Below are 17,890 nucleotides of genomic sequence, written 5' to 3' on the forward strand. Positions count from 1 at the left end.
CCTCTGGGAGCCTGCTGTGTGGTCTGTCGGCTCCCCCGCTCCGTCCATGGGAGCAGTAGCTCTGGGTTGGCGGGGGGCAGAGTCCGGGCCCTTCTGTCCCCTCCGAGCCTCGGGGTCGGGTCTGTAAGACGGGGCGGGCAGACATCTCAGAGCTGTCCCGAGGCCCGGAGGCGGGAGGTGGAGCGAGCCACTGTGAGCAGGAGGGCTGGTCACGGGGGAGCCCTTCTAGAGCACGGTCCGAGCCGCCCGGCCCCCAGAGCGATGCGTGTGCGCACACGGGTGCGTGTCTGCAGGTGGAGGGGCCCAGCCCCTCCCTCCAGCCGGGAGCCAGGGACCCCCGGACGGCAGAGCGGAGACGCCTGCTACGTGTGACCTCCGAGTCAGGCGTGGTAGAGGAGTCCGCCGTCCGCAGAGCCTGCACGAGTCACCGGCGGGGCCCTCCGCAGCGCTGTGTGCCCCACGGAAGGCCTGGCCTGGCGCCCTGCAGCCCACCCCCCTCCCGGCTAGGCGCGTCCCCCACCAGGGCAGTGTGGCTCCCACTTGCACTGCTCCCGCCCGGGGCCGGGGGGGCCCGTGCTCCCAGCCGGACCCACAGTGGGCTCCGGGGCACACGGTCCCTGGGCCTGGCCCTCTAGATCACCGCCGCCTGGCTAACCAAGCTCCGGAGAGTCAGGACATTTGCAGCCTTGAGGACAGGCTTGAGAGGCTTGTTTAAATTTCTAGCCCAGCGTTTGCTCACAAAGTCGGACCACAGAGTTTTCGCCTCGAACATCCACTAGGTGCTGAGGATGCCCCTCCGGGCATGAGGCCCCAAAGCACTGTGTTTGGACGCTTCTTGTGCGTTGGGTTTCTTTTCAGCAGCCCCCGTTCCAGGATGGTGCAGAACACCGAATTCACGCCCCAGGTGACGCAAGGCTGCTGTGGCTGAATCCTGGGGGGGTGGGGAGCCCCTCAGCCCCTCCCTAGGCATCCTTGCATGGCCAAGGCCCAGGGACCCGGGGACTCTGCCTCCTGTTCCCCGCGCAAGCGGCCCTAGACAGACGTCCAGCCCCCCTCAGCGGCGGTCCCCGGCTGGGCCCCAGCCTCCAGCTCGGCCTGGGCCCAGCCATGGCCACCCCGCTGCCCACCCTGTGCCTCCCCCAGTGGCAGGGGAAGGACACTGCCCCCCGAGCCGCTGTGCCTACAGATTTGCTCGAAAGCAGGACTCTGCCCTGGGCACTGGCGCCTGGCCTGCGGGGCGGCACGCGGCCTCCGCCGTCTGACAGGTCCGGCTGCGGGTCTGCGGACCCCGGCGCCGGGCCGGCCCACGCCTGCACCCGATGGTAGGCAGCGCACTGACCGAGCGGCTTCTGCGGCCGTGGGCAGGTTGGAACACCTGCGGGGCTTACACGAGAGTCCGTGCCCCAAACCTCCAGCACCACAGCGGACTTGGACGGTCCAGAGAGTGTTAAAAACATTCCTCCTGGAAAGAAGGCCGAAAGGAAATGCCCCTCAACAGTAACAGAGGTCAGACTCTGAGTGACTTTTGGTTTCTTTTTATACCAATATATTTACCATCTAAATGGGGAACTTTTGAGAGAGAGGAAGGGACGCCCTCGGGATAATCACGCCGAGGTGGGAGGTGGCGCCACGAGCCCCCAGGAGGCAGGCACGTGTGTCCCGCCCTCTGTCCCCACCTCTGCGCCCCTATCCACCCGGGGGGGGGCAGAGTTGGCCCCGCAGGAAGGTCCAGGCCTTTGGAGGGGCCTTATTCCCCGCCCCCGACCTGGAGGAGGAGAGGAGCACTGAAGTCAGGGCCCGTGACGGGCGTGCGTGCCTGGTGTTGAGGCTCGGACTCCGGGCCCGGCTCCCAGCCTCCGGTCACATTCATCTGTCCTCCCGGTGCCACGCTGCCTCCTTCCTCTCTCGGGGAAGTTTGGGTGGGGCTGCCATTGCCCTGCCTCAGGGTCACCTGGGAATTCCTTGGGATCCGGATCCAGCCAGCCCTGGACTTGGCAATGAGGTGAGACATAAACTCTCTTGCTGCATGATTAACCCAGGTGGAATCGGGTTTTCACCGGTGGCATATGCAGCCCCGGGCCGGTACCATGTGGACGCTTGCGTTGGAAGGTCTGGGGGCTGTAGGTGAAGCCGTTGAAGACCCTGCAAGACTGTCCTCCCCTCTGCACCCCATCTGTCCCTCCCCCTCCCAGACGTGGCTGGGCTGGTGGCCGCCAGAGCCTGGGACGTCCTGCTGGGCAGCGTGGCCGGGCCCAGGCGGCTACTCACTCCAGGGCTCTGCCGGAAGGGCCCACGGAGCCAACCTGGCCTGTTCCCTGGGCTCGGAGGGTCTATTTCTTAGCGGCAGGCCTGGTGCATCTCCCGACCGCAGACAGGTAACTAGGCCCCTGGCGGCCCTGAACTCCAGCCCCACCCACGGCCAACGGCTCCGTCAGTCCGTGGCTTGGGAACTGCTCCACCTGGGGAAGGAGGGTCGGCTGCAGGTGGAAGGACCCTGGAAGGGAGGGAGGCCCCCCTTCTCCCTTCCGGGCAGAGGGAGAGTGGCAGCAGGACGGGTCGTCAGACCCAGCCAGGTGATAGGACATCCTGGCGTGGCCTGGTCCCCCGCAGGGCTCTGTGCGTGCCTGTTCAGGAAACAAGGCCCCCCTTTTACAGTCAAGGCAGCTGAAGCTTGTAGAGGGCGCCCCCCGTGCTAGGGCTGAATGGACCTCAGTCCCCAAGAACATTTCATCTCCAGAGGGGGGATGCCAGTGTGCCAGGCTCACCAAGAAAGCCATGGCCGCCGGGCCACCACAGGCCACCCCCCCCCGGAAGGACTGTAGGAGGGACTAGAAAGGACATGGGATGTGGGGTCAGACCGTGGTCGGAGTCTCAGTTCTGCCCTTAACCAGCTGTCAGCCTGTGGGCGGGTCCTCTGTCCACACCTCTACTTCCTTGTCTGTAAAACGGGGAGAGTGTGGACGTCCACTCTGCTGAACCCATGGCCCCGGGGGTGGCACGTTTTCCGGCCAGACCCAGCAGATGTCTGCGCCGCCCCCCACCCAGAGCTGTCCCTCGGACACCTGTCCCCCTCCTGCGAGGCAGCTGGTCCGTGGACAGACAACAGGAGCCTGCTGCCTCTGGGCGGTGGGGGCGCTGCCCGGGCCGCAAGCTCCAGCCGGGACAGCCCGCGAGGGCAGCCCGTGAAAGAGAAAGAGGAAAACCAAGGACCCGCAAGACAACCTGACCAGGACGTGGCAGGCCCGTCCCCTTGACGCTCCCTCCAAGCCCTGGCGTGCTGAGCCCCCCGCGGCCCGCTGATCTCCTAACAAGCTGTGACGAGGGGAATCCAAGGGGCCGGCGATGTGCCTGTTTCCCAGCCAACAGGCCACACGCCCTCCTCCCCCGCCCGCCACGGACACCAGCCCCGCCGGTGGCCTCTCCTCCTGATGAAAAGACTTGGCCACTGGGTCCTCTTAATCCTGATTTAATGGTGGCCGGCCCGCCTGGGGACAGCACAGCCCCCGCGGGCCCGGGGCTCTGGTGCCAGGGCAACTCGGGCGGGACTCAGGGTCCAGCCTTTTATCTCCTGCCTCCGCTTGGTGGAAACCCTGTTTTGGAGGACCCAGGGCTTCTTTCATGTGCGGTTGTCGCCCAAGACTCATCAGGGACTTCTGGATTGATTTGAGGGGAAACAGAGCAATCAAGTGATCTGTTCCGCTGACTGATTCTGAAACCTGAAACCCTGGGCTCTGAGTGAATTCTGGAAGCCTGTGGCTCACCACCACCCTCCGCAGGGCGGCCCGGGAGAGCCGGCCAGCATTCGCCCGGGCCTGCTTGTCCCTGGTGGGGCCGAGGGCAGCCCGCTGTCCCCTCAGGGCCTCCGTTCTCCCGGAGGGGCTGGGGCAGCTCGGGTGTCTGGGGCCCCGGCCCTCTGCTGCTCAATGGCTCAAGCGCGTGGCAGCACCGGGCCACTGCTGGGGCCTGCACACCCCCTCCCTCTCCTACCCCAGGCATCAAACTCTGAGTCAGAGGCCGAGTCGGGTCAGGGCAGTTTATTTAACAGTAGTTGCCCCTGCCGACGTGGGGCGTGACACACTCAAGTCTACCAAGTTACGGCCCCGGAAGCACCCTCTGGGCCCGCAGCCTTGCCCCTCGCTGTTACAATTCTTGCTTTGAAGGACAGCCGTCTTCAGTGCCCCGGGAGCTGCCCCAGCCTCGGGCTCCAAGGTGCTTTTTGGGGTAGGAGAGGGAGGGGGTGCCCAGTGGCCACTCTGACTCTGGGTGGGGGCCAGGAGGCGGGCGGGGGCTTGCTGGGCAGTCCCAGGGAGGCTGGCTCAGCCCCCAGGGCTGCATGGACGGAGCAGGAAGCCCCCGCCTTCCCCAGGTTCCTCCGTCAAATGCACAGAATGAGTGATAGAGGGGCAGGGGGGTAAAGGTCCCTCAGTCCAGTTAGCGGGGATGTTCACAGGGCCAGGTGGCTGGAGGGTGTTCCCGGAGGCACCCAGGGGTCTGTCCCACCCTCAGACTTCACTGGGGCGGGGGGACAGGCCATCCGGGGAGCCACAACTCCCCAGGAGTCGGGGGGGAAGCAGGGGCACCTGGCCCAGGCACGGGGCGGGCGGGGGGAGGCGCGAGGCTGGGGGCCGCCCCACAAGGCTCGTCACTTGATGGCATGCTGCAGCAGCAGGTCCACGGCCTCTGCCAGGTTGTCCACGTACCCGTCAGCCTTCACTTCCGGATGCTGCTCGTCACTCGGCCTGGAGAGCAGGGCCACAGGTTAGACTGTCTGTGACCCCTCTGAAGCCTCTTTCTCCCCACATCTTAGCACAGGCCTGGCCGGCCCTCAGGAAGCCTCCAGATCCTTCCGCGCCCCGTTACCAGATGTCCCCCTCCCCCCACTCCCCGTCTCAGCCACCCCCAGTCAGGGCGCACACACCCCCCTCCTGTTCTCTCCACCTGGTCACCTCTCCAAACCCCTTCCACCTGAAGCCTGCTCAGGGCCCCACGGAGGGGTCCTTGCTGCCAGTGGAAAGGTCACATTCCTGACAGCAGGGCCATGAGCTTGGCCTTGCTCTGAGTGCCTTCCCATGCAAACCCCAGGGGTCCACATGCCGACCGGTCCCTGTCCTCCGAGGTTGCTCCCACACGATAGAGGGGGTGCTCCTGGCAAAGTAGCTCTCTGGCTGGGTGAGATTTGCGGGGCTACAACTGTCCAAAGCCCCAGATATTTCCTGAGGTGAGTGAGGCCACGCCATAAAGGGGAGCAGCTACGGGGCCCGTGCGGCACCAAGGGCAGCCCACCGTGGGGCTCCTGGAGGAGGGGCTGTGGCCGGAGTCCTGAGGTGGAGCAGGGCTCCCGGTGAGCATGTGGGCGGGAACTGTACTAGGGCTGGAGTCCTGGCCACAGCAGGCACCTGGGGTGGGCTCCTAGGGACATCCCACAAGTCTTCAACACTTGTGGGAAGGGCTGGGACCTCACCCCCTGGGCTGGTGCAACGCGAGGGGCTCAGTGCACGGGGATCCTCACCACCACCCACTGGGCCCGCAACTCGAGCGAGAAGAGCTCTCCTGTCGGTGCAGGTATTTTAAGGGATTGTTTCACTCTTTCAATCACAGACACAATCCAGTGACCGTGGGAATTTAAGGTACGTTATCCCACAGCAGCACTGAAATACGTACTTGTCACCATCGAAATGTTACATACGGCGTGGGCACTTCGCAAACTGTGCGTCGGCACCTACTTGTGACCCACCAGTTTCACTCCCAGGTACGCACATAACAAAAATGCATCAACATGTTCACCAAAAGACACGTACTAGAACGTTCCAAGCAGGTTTGGCGATAACAGCACAAAGGGTTAACTGCACAGATGTCCGTCAACAGCGGATGGAGAAACACGCATTAGAACACCGCGACAATCCTACTCAGAGGGAATTACTCCCCGCGCTGCAGTGTGCGCGGGTCCGGAACCCCAGCTGGACGACCCATTTACGCCAAGTTCAGGAACAGGCACAGCCAGTCTCTACATGGTTACTTCTCGGGGGAACGTGATCGGGGATGCTGGCAATGTTCTAGATCTTCACCTGGCGGCGGTTACACGGATGGCACATGGGAAAATACATCACACTGTTCATTTTCGGGGTACTCTCTACGTATATACACAAACGGGTGTGTAACAGAGTCACGTGTAATCTGACAAGCACGAGGTATCTATTTCCCGTCACTGTGGCTCGTCTCTGTGGCCCTTGGGCCAAATCCTGCCGGCAGCCTGCTTTTGCACAGCCCTCAAGCTGCTGTAAAAAGAAAGGAATATGCACTACTCAGCTCACAAAGCCTCAACCAGCTACTCCCCGGGCCTCTACCCCACAGTCTTGCAGACCTCTGGTTCTGGCCACCCGCCATCCATGGGCATCTCCATTTTCGTCCACCCAGGATGGCACTCATGCCTCCCAGCTGCCCAGGGCTTCTGTGCACAGCCCTTCCTGCAGGACGTTCCTCATCCTTGGGAAGCCAGCGCTCCCCACTCAGGCCCTCCCGGTGTGCGGAAGCATCCGGTGGGCGCTGCTGGCCGTCCCTGGCTCCAGAGTGTGCAGCGCCCCCGCCACCCAGGCCCCGGGGCGGGGAGGGGACGGGATTCTCCTCGGGCAGCTCTGACCGCAGGGCTCAGCAAGCTGGGCACGCAGGTGTGCGGGAGGGCCCGAGAGAGACGGAGGCAGAGCCCCCGAACAGGCTGTAAACCCAACCCTGGCGAACTGTCGGCCTCAGTTTCCCCATCTGTGCCTTGAGGATAAGCGTGGCTCCACCCTCTACCCACCATGTGACCTTGGGCAAACACCTGACACCTCTGTGTCTTGGCGTCCCTGTCTCTAACGCATGCTCGGGCTCTGGCGAGGAGCAGGTGGGGGGGTTCAGTAGTGTTACCTCAATTACTGAGAGCCCGGATGCCGTCGGGGAGCACACTGCGTGCCGGAGCTGGGCCGGCAGGGAGACGGAGTGGTGGCCCGGCCTTGGGCCCTGCCCTGGGCACACAGGCTGGTGGGGGGACAGACCTTAGTATATGGGGTACAGGGAAGTCAAAGAGGGGGGCTGTGTGGAGTGGGAGGGGCAGGCAGGCTGGGACCAGAACCCCGGCGGGGGGGATGTCTCGACAGCCCGGAGTCCCAGCAGTCCCCGCACCTGAGGGCACAGCTCCAGGTCCCTGCAGGGAGTGGCCGGCGGGAGGCCAGGCACCCGGCCCCGTGTCACTGCTCCCCTGCTTCCAAGCAGAAGGAAGACCCCCGCTCTCCCCTCTCGCTCGGCCTGTGTGCACGGGGCTTGAGTCTTGCGCCACCCTGGAGGTGCCCTTTGGGGGCTCCCTCGGCCATCCCTGGGGCCCAGGGGCCGCTCCAAAGCCAAAGCCCCACTCGCCAACGAGGCGGGGGTGCCCCAGCCCTTTGCCTACGAGGGGGTTGTTGGGGCCAGTGGGACGGCCAGGCAGGCTTCAGGTCGTGCCCGGGCAGGTGATGACCCCCAGCCCCTGCTCTGTGCCCCAACCCCCGTTCCTATGGCATTCCCAGCTTTCACCCCAAAAAGCGAGGTCCGCGTGACAGCTCAAAGGAACCAAACTTCTCAGAGCAAACCCCACCTGGCTCATCCTCCAAGTCCCTGCATGGCTGGCCCGGGGCCCCCCTCCTCAGACCCCGGCCCCAGGCCCCTGGGCCAGGCTTACCTAAGTTCAGTCAAATGAACTCGACCCTGAGAGGGAACAAGAGATCCGCCCAGGAAGGAAGATGCTCTGTAACGAGCTGCTCGCCAGCCTCGCTCGGCGCACGGCACCTAGCCGAATGGCGTACCCGGCTAATTAGGTTTAATTACATATCATTTAAATTCAAGAATCCATTAAAAGAAAGGATTGCATTAGCAGCAAGCCGGTGTTTGCCAACACACAGAGGAAATCACGGACTTTTATGTCTTAATTACGTGACGCTGCCGTGGGCTGTGGCTCGGGAGCCGGGGTACCGGGAGGGGACTGGCCCAACAGCGGACTAGCGGGAGAGGGTCCTGCTCGGCGCCGGCCGGTGACCCGGGCCCTGCAGGGCCTCAGAGACGCCGCGCTACGGAGGCCGAACCAGGAGACCCGGCAAGGATGTGCAGTGGGAACAGAGCAGAGAGGGCGACGGAGAAAGGGGCCGAGAGACCCCTCGGGCCTTGAGCAGGACGTGGGGGGACGAAGGGGGAGAAGAGCACAGCCAGGCAGTGACGGCAGGATGGGTTTGTGGGACAGATGGACAGAGGGACCCAGACAGATGCACACACACAGAGGAAGAGGAGGAGGGAGCAGAAACTGAGTCAGAGACAGAGAGAGAGAAAAGAGCAAAAGAGCAAAACAAAGAAGGTGTGAGAGAGCGGGGGGAGGGGGAACAGTGACATGGGGGAGGGCGACAGAGACGGGGTGGAGGGAAGGAGGCCAGAAAGACAGATGGGCAGAAAGGGACCGAGAGACGGCGAGTGTGCACAAAGTTGGGGCAGGGAGGGGGAGGCAGACACACAGGAGTCTCCCGCGCCGAGAGGCAGCCTCGGGGGCCCTGCTCTCGGCCCCATGTGTCCTGGTTACCCCCCCGCCCCTCTGTGACTTCGGGAGGCCCCCTTTCCTTGTACCCCATGGGGTCCCTGTGGGGTCGCAGCACTGCCCCTCCCCAGGGCCCGCTGCTCTGCCCGCCATGAGCTGTCTCTTTACCTCCCTGAGCCTCGGCGTCCTCATCTGTGCAGTGGGCACATGACCCAGCTCTCGAGGCTGCTCTGAGAACGGAGCATGGTTACGACAGAACCCTCCCGGCTCTGAGGGCATTTAGAGGGAGCTGCGGGGCCAGGGAAGCTTCCAGAAAAAGGGACACGAAGTCTGAACACCACCATCCCCACCCGCTGCGTTGCCCTCACCGCCCTCCAGGGGCTGGCATGGACACATGGGTCCTTGCGGATGTCACCCTAACTAGGCAGGGGCGCATGGCCTCCGATCCTGGCCCGAGGATTGAGGCAGAGGCAGATTCCCCCGGAGGGTTGCCCTGCAGAGGGCCAACGTAGTCCTCTCTGCTCTCCTGGGCTCCTGGGGTGGCATTCAGGTGTCTCTGGCCGGGCCCAGATCCAGTGGGTGGGTCAGAGCAGCTTCTCCAAATGCTCATCTGCTCCCACCTCTGCCTGGGTAAACTCCACTGGTGACCCTACCGTCCAATGCCACGGCCAGCTCGTTGGCACAGGAGACAAGTCCACCCTCATGGGGCCTCCATCCGCAGGCCAGCGTCCAGGGCCCGCTGCTCCTTCAGGTGTTCCCTGCCCTCCCACACCTCTGTCTACACTGTGTCCAGGAATGCTCTTCAAACCTGCTCCAGCTGCAAACTCCTATTCACCCTTCAAGACCTCACTCACTTGTTCCCACCTCCAGCTCGACCTCACAGGGCCCGCTGCTCTCTCTTTTCTGAGCACGCGGCACGCGCTCCCACCCCCCACCCCCGCCAGGCCATTCCGGCAGGTGCTCTGCTGACCTGGGCTGCCCAGAGGGGGGAGCCCGGCTTCCTGCCATTGGTGGTCGCCCACGCAGGCCGGGCCCAGAGCAGGCACCCAGGAAATGTCCGCCATGGAGTGAATGAACAAAGGCCCCCCCGCCCGGGCAGGGCGCCGCCTGTCATCAGCTATTCCTCCCCCTCGTGCCCTGTGAGCAGAGGGAAGGAGGGAAGACCGAGGCAGAGAACAAGGCCGATCTGTGCGCGGGCCAGCACGGCTTTACAGGGACGGTCTTTGTAGCAGCCAAAGAGAAACGGCGGCCAGACCCCCCCACCTCCAGGCTAGCGAGTGCGGGGACCTGGGGGCAGCCACCCCTCGGGGAGCTCTGGAGGGTCAGCGCCGCTGTGGCCGGCCTGCCTCCCCACCCTGGTCGGCCCCTGCCCACATGGGGAGGGCACACGTCCTTGCCCCGATTGTTCTGGAAGAGCCAGGCGCTGGGGGCAGGCCAGCCAAGTTCAGGGCACGGGGCACTGGCCTCAGAGAGTGACGCCAAGCAGGCTGGGCTGACGAAGTTGGAGGAAAGGACACAGAGTGTCGGCTCACAGGGCCACAGGTGACAAGCCTGGGCCAAGGGTGTCTTTCCGTCTGAGCCCCAGGAGTCCAAGCCCCAGGGGCCAGAGCTGGCCTGCAAACGCTTCCCAGCGTGCACCTGCTGGCCCAGGACGCCGCCTGGCAGAAGGGCAGCTGGCTGGGAGCCCGAGGGGCCGCCAGCAGCCCCCTGACCCGGGCTGGCTGCTGGCAGGTGCCAGAGGGTCAGTGACCTGGCAGTGCGGTGGCCGGGAGGGCAGTCGGCCTTCGATCTCAGATGGCTGCTCGAGCCCTCGGTCCCCTGGGCCAGCACGGGACCTGGGTTCCAGAGGTGGGGTGGATGGGCTTGGCCTGGACTTAGGGCCCCTCTGAGAAAACTCTGGGTCCTCTGCTAACAGAAACCACTGCAGAAGCCCCTTGCCCCCGAGCCGGCGCCTTCATCCAGCCGAGGTCTGCTGGGCCCCCACTTCACAAGGGGCTCTGACCTGGTCCTTGCCAATAAGGAGGTCACCACGGACACAAGAGCCAGGGGCCGGGCAGTCACGGGCTGCAGCCTTAGGTCCCTGTCCTCACCTAGCCCTCAGGCCTGTGTCCCCCACCGCTTGTCCTGGGACAAGCTGGCCTGGAGCCCCCGGGCCCTGCCCTTGCCGAACCAGCTCACGCAGACAGGGGCTCCTTGACCTGCTTGAAAATCACATGGGGAAACACACCGAAAGAAAAACCCAGGCCTGAAAGAGGACTTGCCCTGGGCCCTTCTCAGGCCCACAGCAACCAAGCAAGGAGAGGAAATGGGGACACAGTTCTGCTGGCTGGGACCTCTGTTGGGGTCAGAACCCCGCTGGGGGAGGTGGCCACACCCCATGGCTCCCATCCCTGGCAGGCACCTGGGCCTCCCCTCGTCTGGCTGTCTGCTCGCCTGTAATGGGTAGGGGTGGGGAAGGGGCAACAGGTAACCCTCCCTCCCGGTGCCCCCATGCCGAGAACAGGGGTGTGCCCGGGACGACATGCAGGTCTGACCCACCTCACTCCGCCTTCCTCCCACCAACCTCCTTGTACCCTGAGCCAGGGGCCTGACATCAGTGGGGGAGGGGGCAGGGGACCGCAGGTTGGCCGTCTCCTCCGCCCTCCCCCTCTGCTTGTCAGGGTAGGGCAGGGTCCCGGGCCCACCCACTGGGACACATACGCTCTGCATGAGCACTGTAGACTGTGGTGGACGGGGCTGCCCCCCAGAGAGTGCGGAGGTCCCACCCAGTGAGGCCCTGTGGTCTCCCGGTGGTCCAACCCTCATCTGGACATGGAGGTGAGCTGGGGTGAGGGGCAGTGCTGGGCTAACTGGACACCCCTTTCGTTCAGGTGGGTGGCAGCCCAGGGCCCAGAAGTCCACCCTGGCTGACCCATCCTCCAGCTGGGAAGGACCGGGAGTCTCTCCCAGCTGGAGAAAGCACTTGCTGGACCAATTTTCAGGGGCTCTGAGCCCTGGTGGGTAAACTGAGGCAGGGGAAGACACTTGCCACAGACTAGAGCTCCCACCCAGCCAGCAGGCAGGCCCCGGAATGCAAGCAAAGCTCTCCTGGCTTGGGGGATGGGTGAGCTGCAGATGCTGCACCCAAGGATGAGGGCACCAACGTGTGCCAGCCCCCCCCCCATGGCAGGTGCCTTTGAAGACAGTCTCCCACGTACCCTGCACAAGGGCCCATGAGGTGGGCACCACGACTCGCTGTTTTAGAGAGGACGACACGGATGTACGAGGGGAAGGCACGCGCCCGACGCCGCAAGCAGTAAAGGGCAGCGCTGGGCCTCACACCTCCTGTGTCTGGCTTTCCGGAAAACTTAAACCTGGGTTCATTTTCGCGATTCTTCCCTTAGCACACAGGACATATTCTGCAGCAGGGGGGGATCACCGATGTGCCGGCCGACCTCCGGCCAGACTGAGAAGCGTCTGGCTCAGCCCCGGGACAGTGGAGGGCCCCGGGAGGTGTCCACCAGCTTCAACAACTGCAGTGGGGACAGCACAGGGTTTGGGGAAAACCAACGAGGAAAACGAAAGAAAAGGCCCAGTTCACACTGCGTGCGGCCTCCCCCGCGGCTGGGCCCAGCAGAGCCGAGAAGCTGCCGGGACACCTTCTCCTCCGGGCCTCGCGGTCACCAGCAGGGCGGGGGGCGGGGGGACACAGAGGGCAGTGGGGGCCCGAGCCCAGCCGGGGGGGGGGGGAGGTCACCGTGGACCCCGGCACCCTGCCTCAGGGCCACTCCGTCCACAGGGAGGAAACGGCCCGTTCACGGTGTGTTTCGGCCTGGTGGCGCCCCGTCAAGCAGAAGCCACCCCCGGAGCCAGTTGTTTCCTGGGCGGCTCTCAGTGCCCGTCACCTGCAGCTTCCCTCACACGGACCACAGAGGTCCCCAGAGCCCCCAGGTCTGGCTGGAGCCCCCACGCCAGGCTTTGCTCAGCTCACACGCGCAGTGAGGCCAGGGTCACAAGCCGGTGGCCTCCGGACATGTCGGGCTCAGCCCACAGAGTGTTTTGCAGACACAGAAGCTGGAAATCTGGCTTCTCCAGAACATCGAGAGGGTCCAGTAACGACCCGCCGGCATTCCACAGGCGGAAACGAGCTGATGTGGCCCCCGAATGGGGCGAGCGGCTTCGAGTCTGTCGTGCTCCCCACTCTCTGGTGTGTCCCGGCTCTCAGACCGGGCTTGTTCACTCCGCTGCATTTCCTGCCTGCCCCTGTGGGCATCTGGATTTGCCGCCTTGCCCTACAGCGCTGCTATCTGGGACCCATTTCCCAAGGAACAAGTAACTCCTCCAGGAAGCCTTCCCTGAAGCCCTCGCCCTAGCCCTCACCTCAGTTAGGTGCCCGCTCTATGCTCCACGGCCCCCGTGTTGACCCCACCAGAGCACCCATCACTCCACTGCAAGTGCCTGGTTACCTGTGTGATGTCCCTCCAGACTGTGGACTCCCTGAGGTCAGGGGCAACCCCATGGTGGTCTCATACTCCTGGCATAAGGCCTTGGTCCTGCCAGAGACAGGAACACGCCGCCGGCACTCTGAGCAGACAAGCAGGTGGCCTCCTTCCTTCTGACCATCCGGGGGCTGTGGGCCATGACCAAGGCATCTAGCTCCTTCTGAGCCTGAGCCGTCCTAGAGGTCTAGGCGTGAGGGCCAGTCCATCTTGTAGCTGAGGGGTGAAAGGCAGAAGGGCCTAGGCCCCAGGGCCCTGGGAGGCCTGGCCTGGTCTCACCTTCCTGGCCCTCCCTGGAGGAAGTCCCACTGCTGAGCCCCCAGGCATCTGAGCTCCCCCCAGTCTGGGTGGCAGTGTGGGGCCAGAGAGGATTTTCTTCTGGAGAACCACTCACCCCCAACCCAGACAGTCAGAAGCATGAAAATGCCACCCCACGCCAGGGCCAACACCCAGCCTGGGCAGCCCTGTATGTGGCCAGTCTCAGTGAACCCCGAGAAGCAAGCTCTCGCGCCCGAGGACCGCGTTCTGAGCTAAGCCAGGTGCCGGGGCTGGCAGCAGGTGCACAGGAAGCCGAGGGCGCCACAGAAGCGGAGGGATGGGTCCAAACGGTTCCCCACCACCACGGACACCAGATCTACCCGCCCTAACGTGGCCCAGGAGCCCGCCAACCACCCCCACTTCTCCTCTCCTCTGTAACTCCATGGCTCCCCCAAACTGCCCATGCCCAGTTCCCCCACAAGGCCCGACTCAGGGGACCCTCCCCCGCCTTGGTCTCCAGGACCCATCCTACCCCTGAATGGACACCTGTGCCTCTGGGAGCCAGGCCCAGGGAACCCAGTTGGGACGCTCCAGAATGGAGGCCTGGCACTGTTGTGGTTAGAGTACCAGAGCGGGGAGCTCTGTCCCCAGAGCAGCAGGGCACGCCGGGGGCGCCCCCAGCCGGGCACGAGCAGTAAGCCTTCACACACCCCCGTGGCTCCCACAGGTCGTCCAAACAGCAAGGCTGGTTTCTCTTTTCTTCCCCCATTTTGTTCCCAGAGAGCATCTGAGGCCTGACCCTAGAGGCCCCTAACGACAGCCGCACGCAGGGCTCGGGCTGCCCACTCAGGCGGGGACTGGGCAGGGGCGGGGAGGGCCGGGGCTGCCAGACAGAGGGTGTGTGGCCCTCCCACTGTCCCGGCCCACAGGTTTGCACTGGGCTGGCCCTGCCCCCGTGGGACCCTGGGCAAACACCTCACCGCTCAGAGCCTGTCGTCTGTGGCTGAGGGGACCCCCCCTCCCCGGGCTGTGGGGGGGAGACGATGAAGCTGGCACAGGGTGTGGCCCACAGCAGACGTGCGATCTGGGTGGATGCACCGGGGTGGGCAAGAACCCTCCAGGGCCCCCTCTGCCGGGGGGGTGGGGGGCTGGGGGGGGGCGGACAAGGTCCACAGCTGCTCCTGGGAAGCTCACCTTGGGCTCCATGTCTGGAGAGCAGGCGCCATCTCTGGAGAAGGCGGTGGGTCCTGAAGGCCAACTATCTCGGGGGGGCTTTCCCCAAGGGACTCGTGACAGAACCCAGCCAGGCTGCAGGGACGAGCGCGATGCTCCTGCTTGGCAGGTGCTGAGCGTGACCGGTGGTGGCCGATGCCCCGTGTGGATGTGCCTGGGGACAGGGGGCAAGGGGCCACTCTGGACTCCTTTGGGGGGGCAGCCACTGGGCAGTTGCTGACCTAGCCTAGGCCCCCCAAGCCTGCCCTTGGGGCCCACTTCTCCAAGCCAACAGGACGCACTATTCATGGTGTCATTCATAACAGTGACGGCCACTGAGAGCCCTCTCCCTCCGGGGACCTGGCAAGGGGCCTTGCACACTTCGGCTCCTTTGGTGTCCACAGCGGCCCAAGACCTAGGTGCTACTGCCCCCATGTTATGGCTGGCAAGAGGGAGGCTCAGAGAGGGGGAGTGGCCTGCCCGGGCTCAGCGAGCCAGGGCCTGAGCCTGTCTGCCTCCCCAGCCTGGCCGGAAGCTCCTGCAGCACGGTCTAGACCCCACCAGGGGCCGGGTGGGCTGGGCTAGCAAGCAAGGGGGGGCCTCACCTAAAATAGGCTCGCTTTGGCAGAGGCACGGGCCCTCGGGGGGCTGGGCATCTGGCCTCCCGCACAGGAACTCCTGACAGCTCTTCAGAATATTTTGATAAAAACATGCTGAACACCTGGTGTGTGTTTAGTTTAAGACACGCCGGCCCAGCCCCCGGCAATATGCTCTCCAACGGCCCAATCCCCCCAGAAGGCTGCGTGCGCTCCCACCCAGGCCCTGGGGAGCACGGGGCAGGGCGCTCACTCCCGGCCTCCCCCAGAAAGCCACCACACCCCCCGTCTCTTTCGGAGGCCGGACCACAGGAGGTCAGGGAGACCCCCCCCAGCAAGCCTGGGCTTGCACACCCGAGCTCTGGGCTCTCGTGAGGTGGCCCGGGAGAGAGGGGGGCTGCAGGGTGGTGCCTCCCAGCCTGGGGGCGGAAGGGTCACGGAATCCCGCTCACTGAAGGCCTAGTGTCATTTCCATCACCGTGCACAGACCCAGGTGACCGGGCCCGGGGACCTTGTTGTTGACGGAGGGCTGCTGTGAGGGGGGCCCCGCGCGGGCACTTCCTCCAGCTAATCCGGGAGGTGGCACCGGTATGCCCCCCGGATACATGAAGCCTGAGGCTCAGGATGGGTCAAGGAAGGTGCCCGGTGCTCACGTGGCAGAGCAAGGCTCGGCCCCAAACTCTGCCCTGGTCTGTCAGCCTGGGAGCAGAGTCTCCGAAGTCGGGGAGGAGCCAGGCCGCCACCCCTCCCCAGGTGCTGCTTAGGGTCCAACGTGTGGGAAAGTACAACGTGACCTCAGAGATGCGGTTTCATGAACCCCACGGTCTTCCAGGGACACGCGTGGGACCTCTGACTTACCAGCCTTGGTGCATGTTCCACCTACACAGGGTTAAAATCGGCACTTCACAAGCCAGGTCTACACTGGCCACGGTGCACGCGGAGAGGGGCTCAGCGTCACAAGCCAGTTGGAGCAGTACACACCCCCCCCCGAACAGCCGGAGGGAAGGATGCTGAGGCGGGCAGGACGCGAGCAACAGGAACTCTCCCCCGTGGCTGGCGGGAGGGCCCACGGCGCGGCCCTCTGGAAAAAACCCGCTTGGCAGATATCTCCTAACTGGAAACCCATGAATACCGCGTGACCCGGCGAGCCCATCCTGGGCACGTGCCCCGCGGCCATGAGCCTCTGTTCCCTGAGAGATGGAGACAGGGACGTCCCCCCAGCTCTGTTCACAATGACCCCAAACTAGGAACCACCCCAGGGTCTGTCCACGGCGGCAGGATGTGATCCAGTCATACAATGAAACAAACAGGCTCCTGCTACAGAGAACAACGCGGATGAGACAGAGCTGGCTTTTTTTTAAGTGTCTCAGGAGGCTCAGAAAGGCACACAGCGATGGTTCTCCTAGGACAGCCGGGGGAAGTCAGAGAGATGGTTCAGAAACCACAGTGAAGAAGGAGGGAAATACCCATACCACAGGCCTGGGAACTAGAGCCAAAAACTGCGGCTTTGAGTTCCCCGGCAGCCAAAGCAAAGGGGGAAGACCTGAAGGTTACATGGGAGCCACTGATGGTTCAGGAGGGATGCCCTTCTTCGCAGCACAGACCAGGAAGGTCTTATCCCTGCCCTACGTGAGGGCAGTGAGGCTCCAGCAGGCTGTCCGCAGAAACTCAGAGGTCATCCTTCCCAAATGAACAGACTCCTGGCTGTCGCACTCCAAGGAGCCTGTTACGGGCTGGGGCCAGGACTGGCTCCACCCGCTCCCCTGACCTCCCAGCACCTGGCACAGCGGGTCACTGGACTGTTCAGCCCAGGTTTTTCCAAACTAGCTCCCACTTGCTCCCCAGGTCGCCCCAGCCACCCCTTGTTCAGGGAAGTCCCTTCTTCTCTCTGGACTTTGGAGTCTCCACTCGTAAGACGAGCGGAGGCTCCTGGCCCTCTAACCCCTCTCTCCAGTTTGTGGATGGACGTCTGATCTCAGGGGCCGACAGGGGACAGGCGGATGCTGGCCTGGGACAGGTGGGACAGGGGAGGCGGGCCGGGGCCAGGCTGCTGCAGCGTAGACAAGCCAGCAGAGGTCCTGGGAACCAAGCAGAGTTTCGGAGCCTGTGTTTAATGAGACCCATGCTGGGATATTGTTGTTCAGTCCTGATCCTGCACAGAACACGTCTCTGAAGATACCCCCCCGCCCTGCCCCGGGGAGTGGTGCGCCAGTCACTCCCCTCCCTGGCAGCCTGCCGTCTGCCCTCATCCACCCAGCCTGGCCCAGGGCCTGCACGGACATGGGCTGAGTGGATCCGTCTCCAATGCCCGGGCCCCAGTGTGCTCAAGAAGTCCCTCCAAAGGCCAACCCGAGACTGTCACATGGAGAGAGGACTGGCTCTGTCCTCAAGAGGCAGCTGGCCCCATTCGATGAGACCGTAACTGAAACATTGTAATGCTGGGCACTGAGCGCCGAAGTGGGCTCTGGTCCTGCGTTCATGGCCTGTCCCTTACTAACCATCATCAGGGGCCCCTGGCCCTACAGCGAGGGTGGAGGACAAACTGCCGCCCGCTCACTCACGACCAGCTCCCCGTGCCAGCTTCTGTCCTGGAGCTGGGAAAGGACATGCCGTGCCAGGCAGGGAGCAGGGCTCTGCGGGCCTGGCTTCCACCTGCCACCGAGCTCGGAGTGTGAGCTCCTCACGTGCAAAGGGAGAGAACGATAGCCTCCCGGTCCTCATGGAGGTCGCCGGGGGCCCTGATGGGAGGGCCCCTGGCTGCAGCATTCTGCCCACGGGCTCTGGACCTGGGGGACCAGGGCCCACATCCTGCCCGA

At 64.3% G+C, this 17,890-nt stretch overlaps 1 protein-coding gene across 3 annotated transcripts in view; it reads right to left on the minus strand.

Moving 5' to 3' along the window:
• Positions 1–4,014: 4,014 nt before the first annotated feature.
• LHPP (phospholysine phosphohistidine inorganic pyrophosphate phosphatase) overlaps positions 4,015–17,890 on the minus strand; it is a 120,586-nt gene continuing 106,710 nt past the window's right edge. For all 3 annotated transcript variants that reach the window (XM_078077006.1, XM_036103092.2, XM_036103089.2), the window contains one exon: positions 4,015–4,739. In XM_078077006.1, the coding sequence (XP_077933132.1) occupies positions 4,643–4,739 (97 nt within the window). In that variant the 3' untranslated portion in view covers positions 4,015–4,642. The remainder of the gene's footprint in view (positions 4,740–17,890) is intronic.

Source organism: Halichoerus grypus, chromosome 7 (assembly GCF_964656455.1).
Source record: "Halichoerus grypus chromosome 7, mHalGry1.hap1.1, whole genome shotgun sequence".
NCBI classification, from domain to species: Eukaryota; Metazoa; Chordata; class Mammalia; order Carnivora; family Phocidae; genus Halichoerus; species Halichoerus grypus.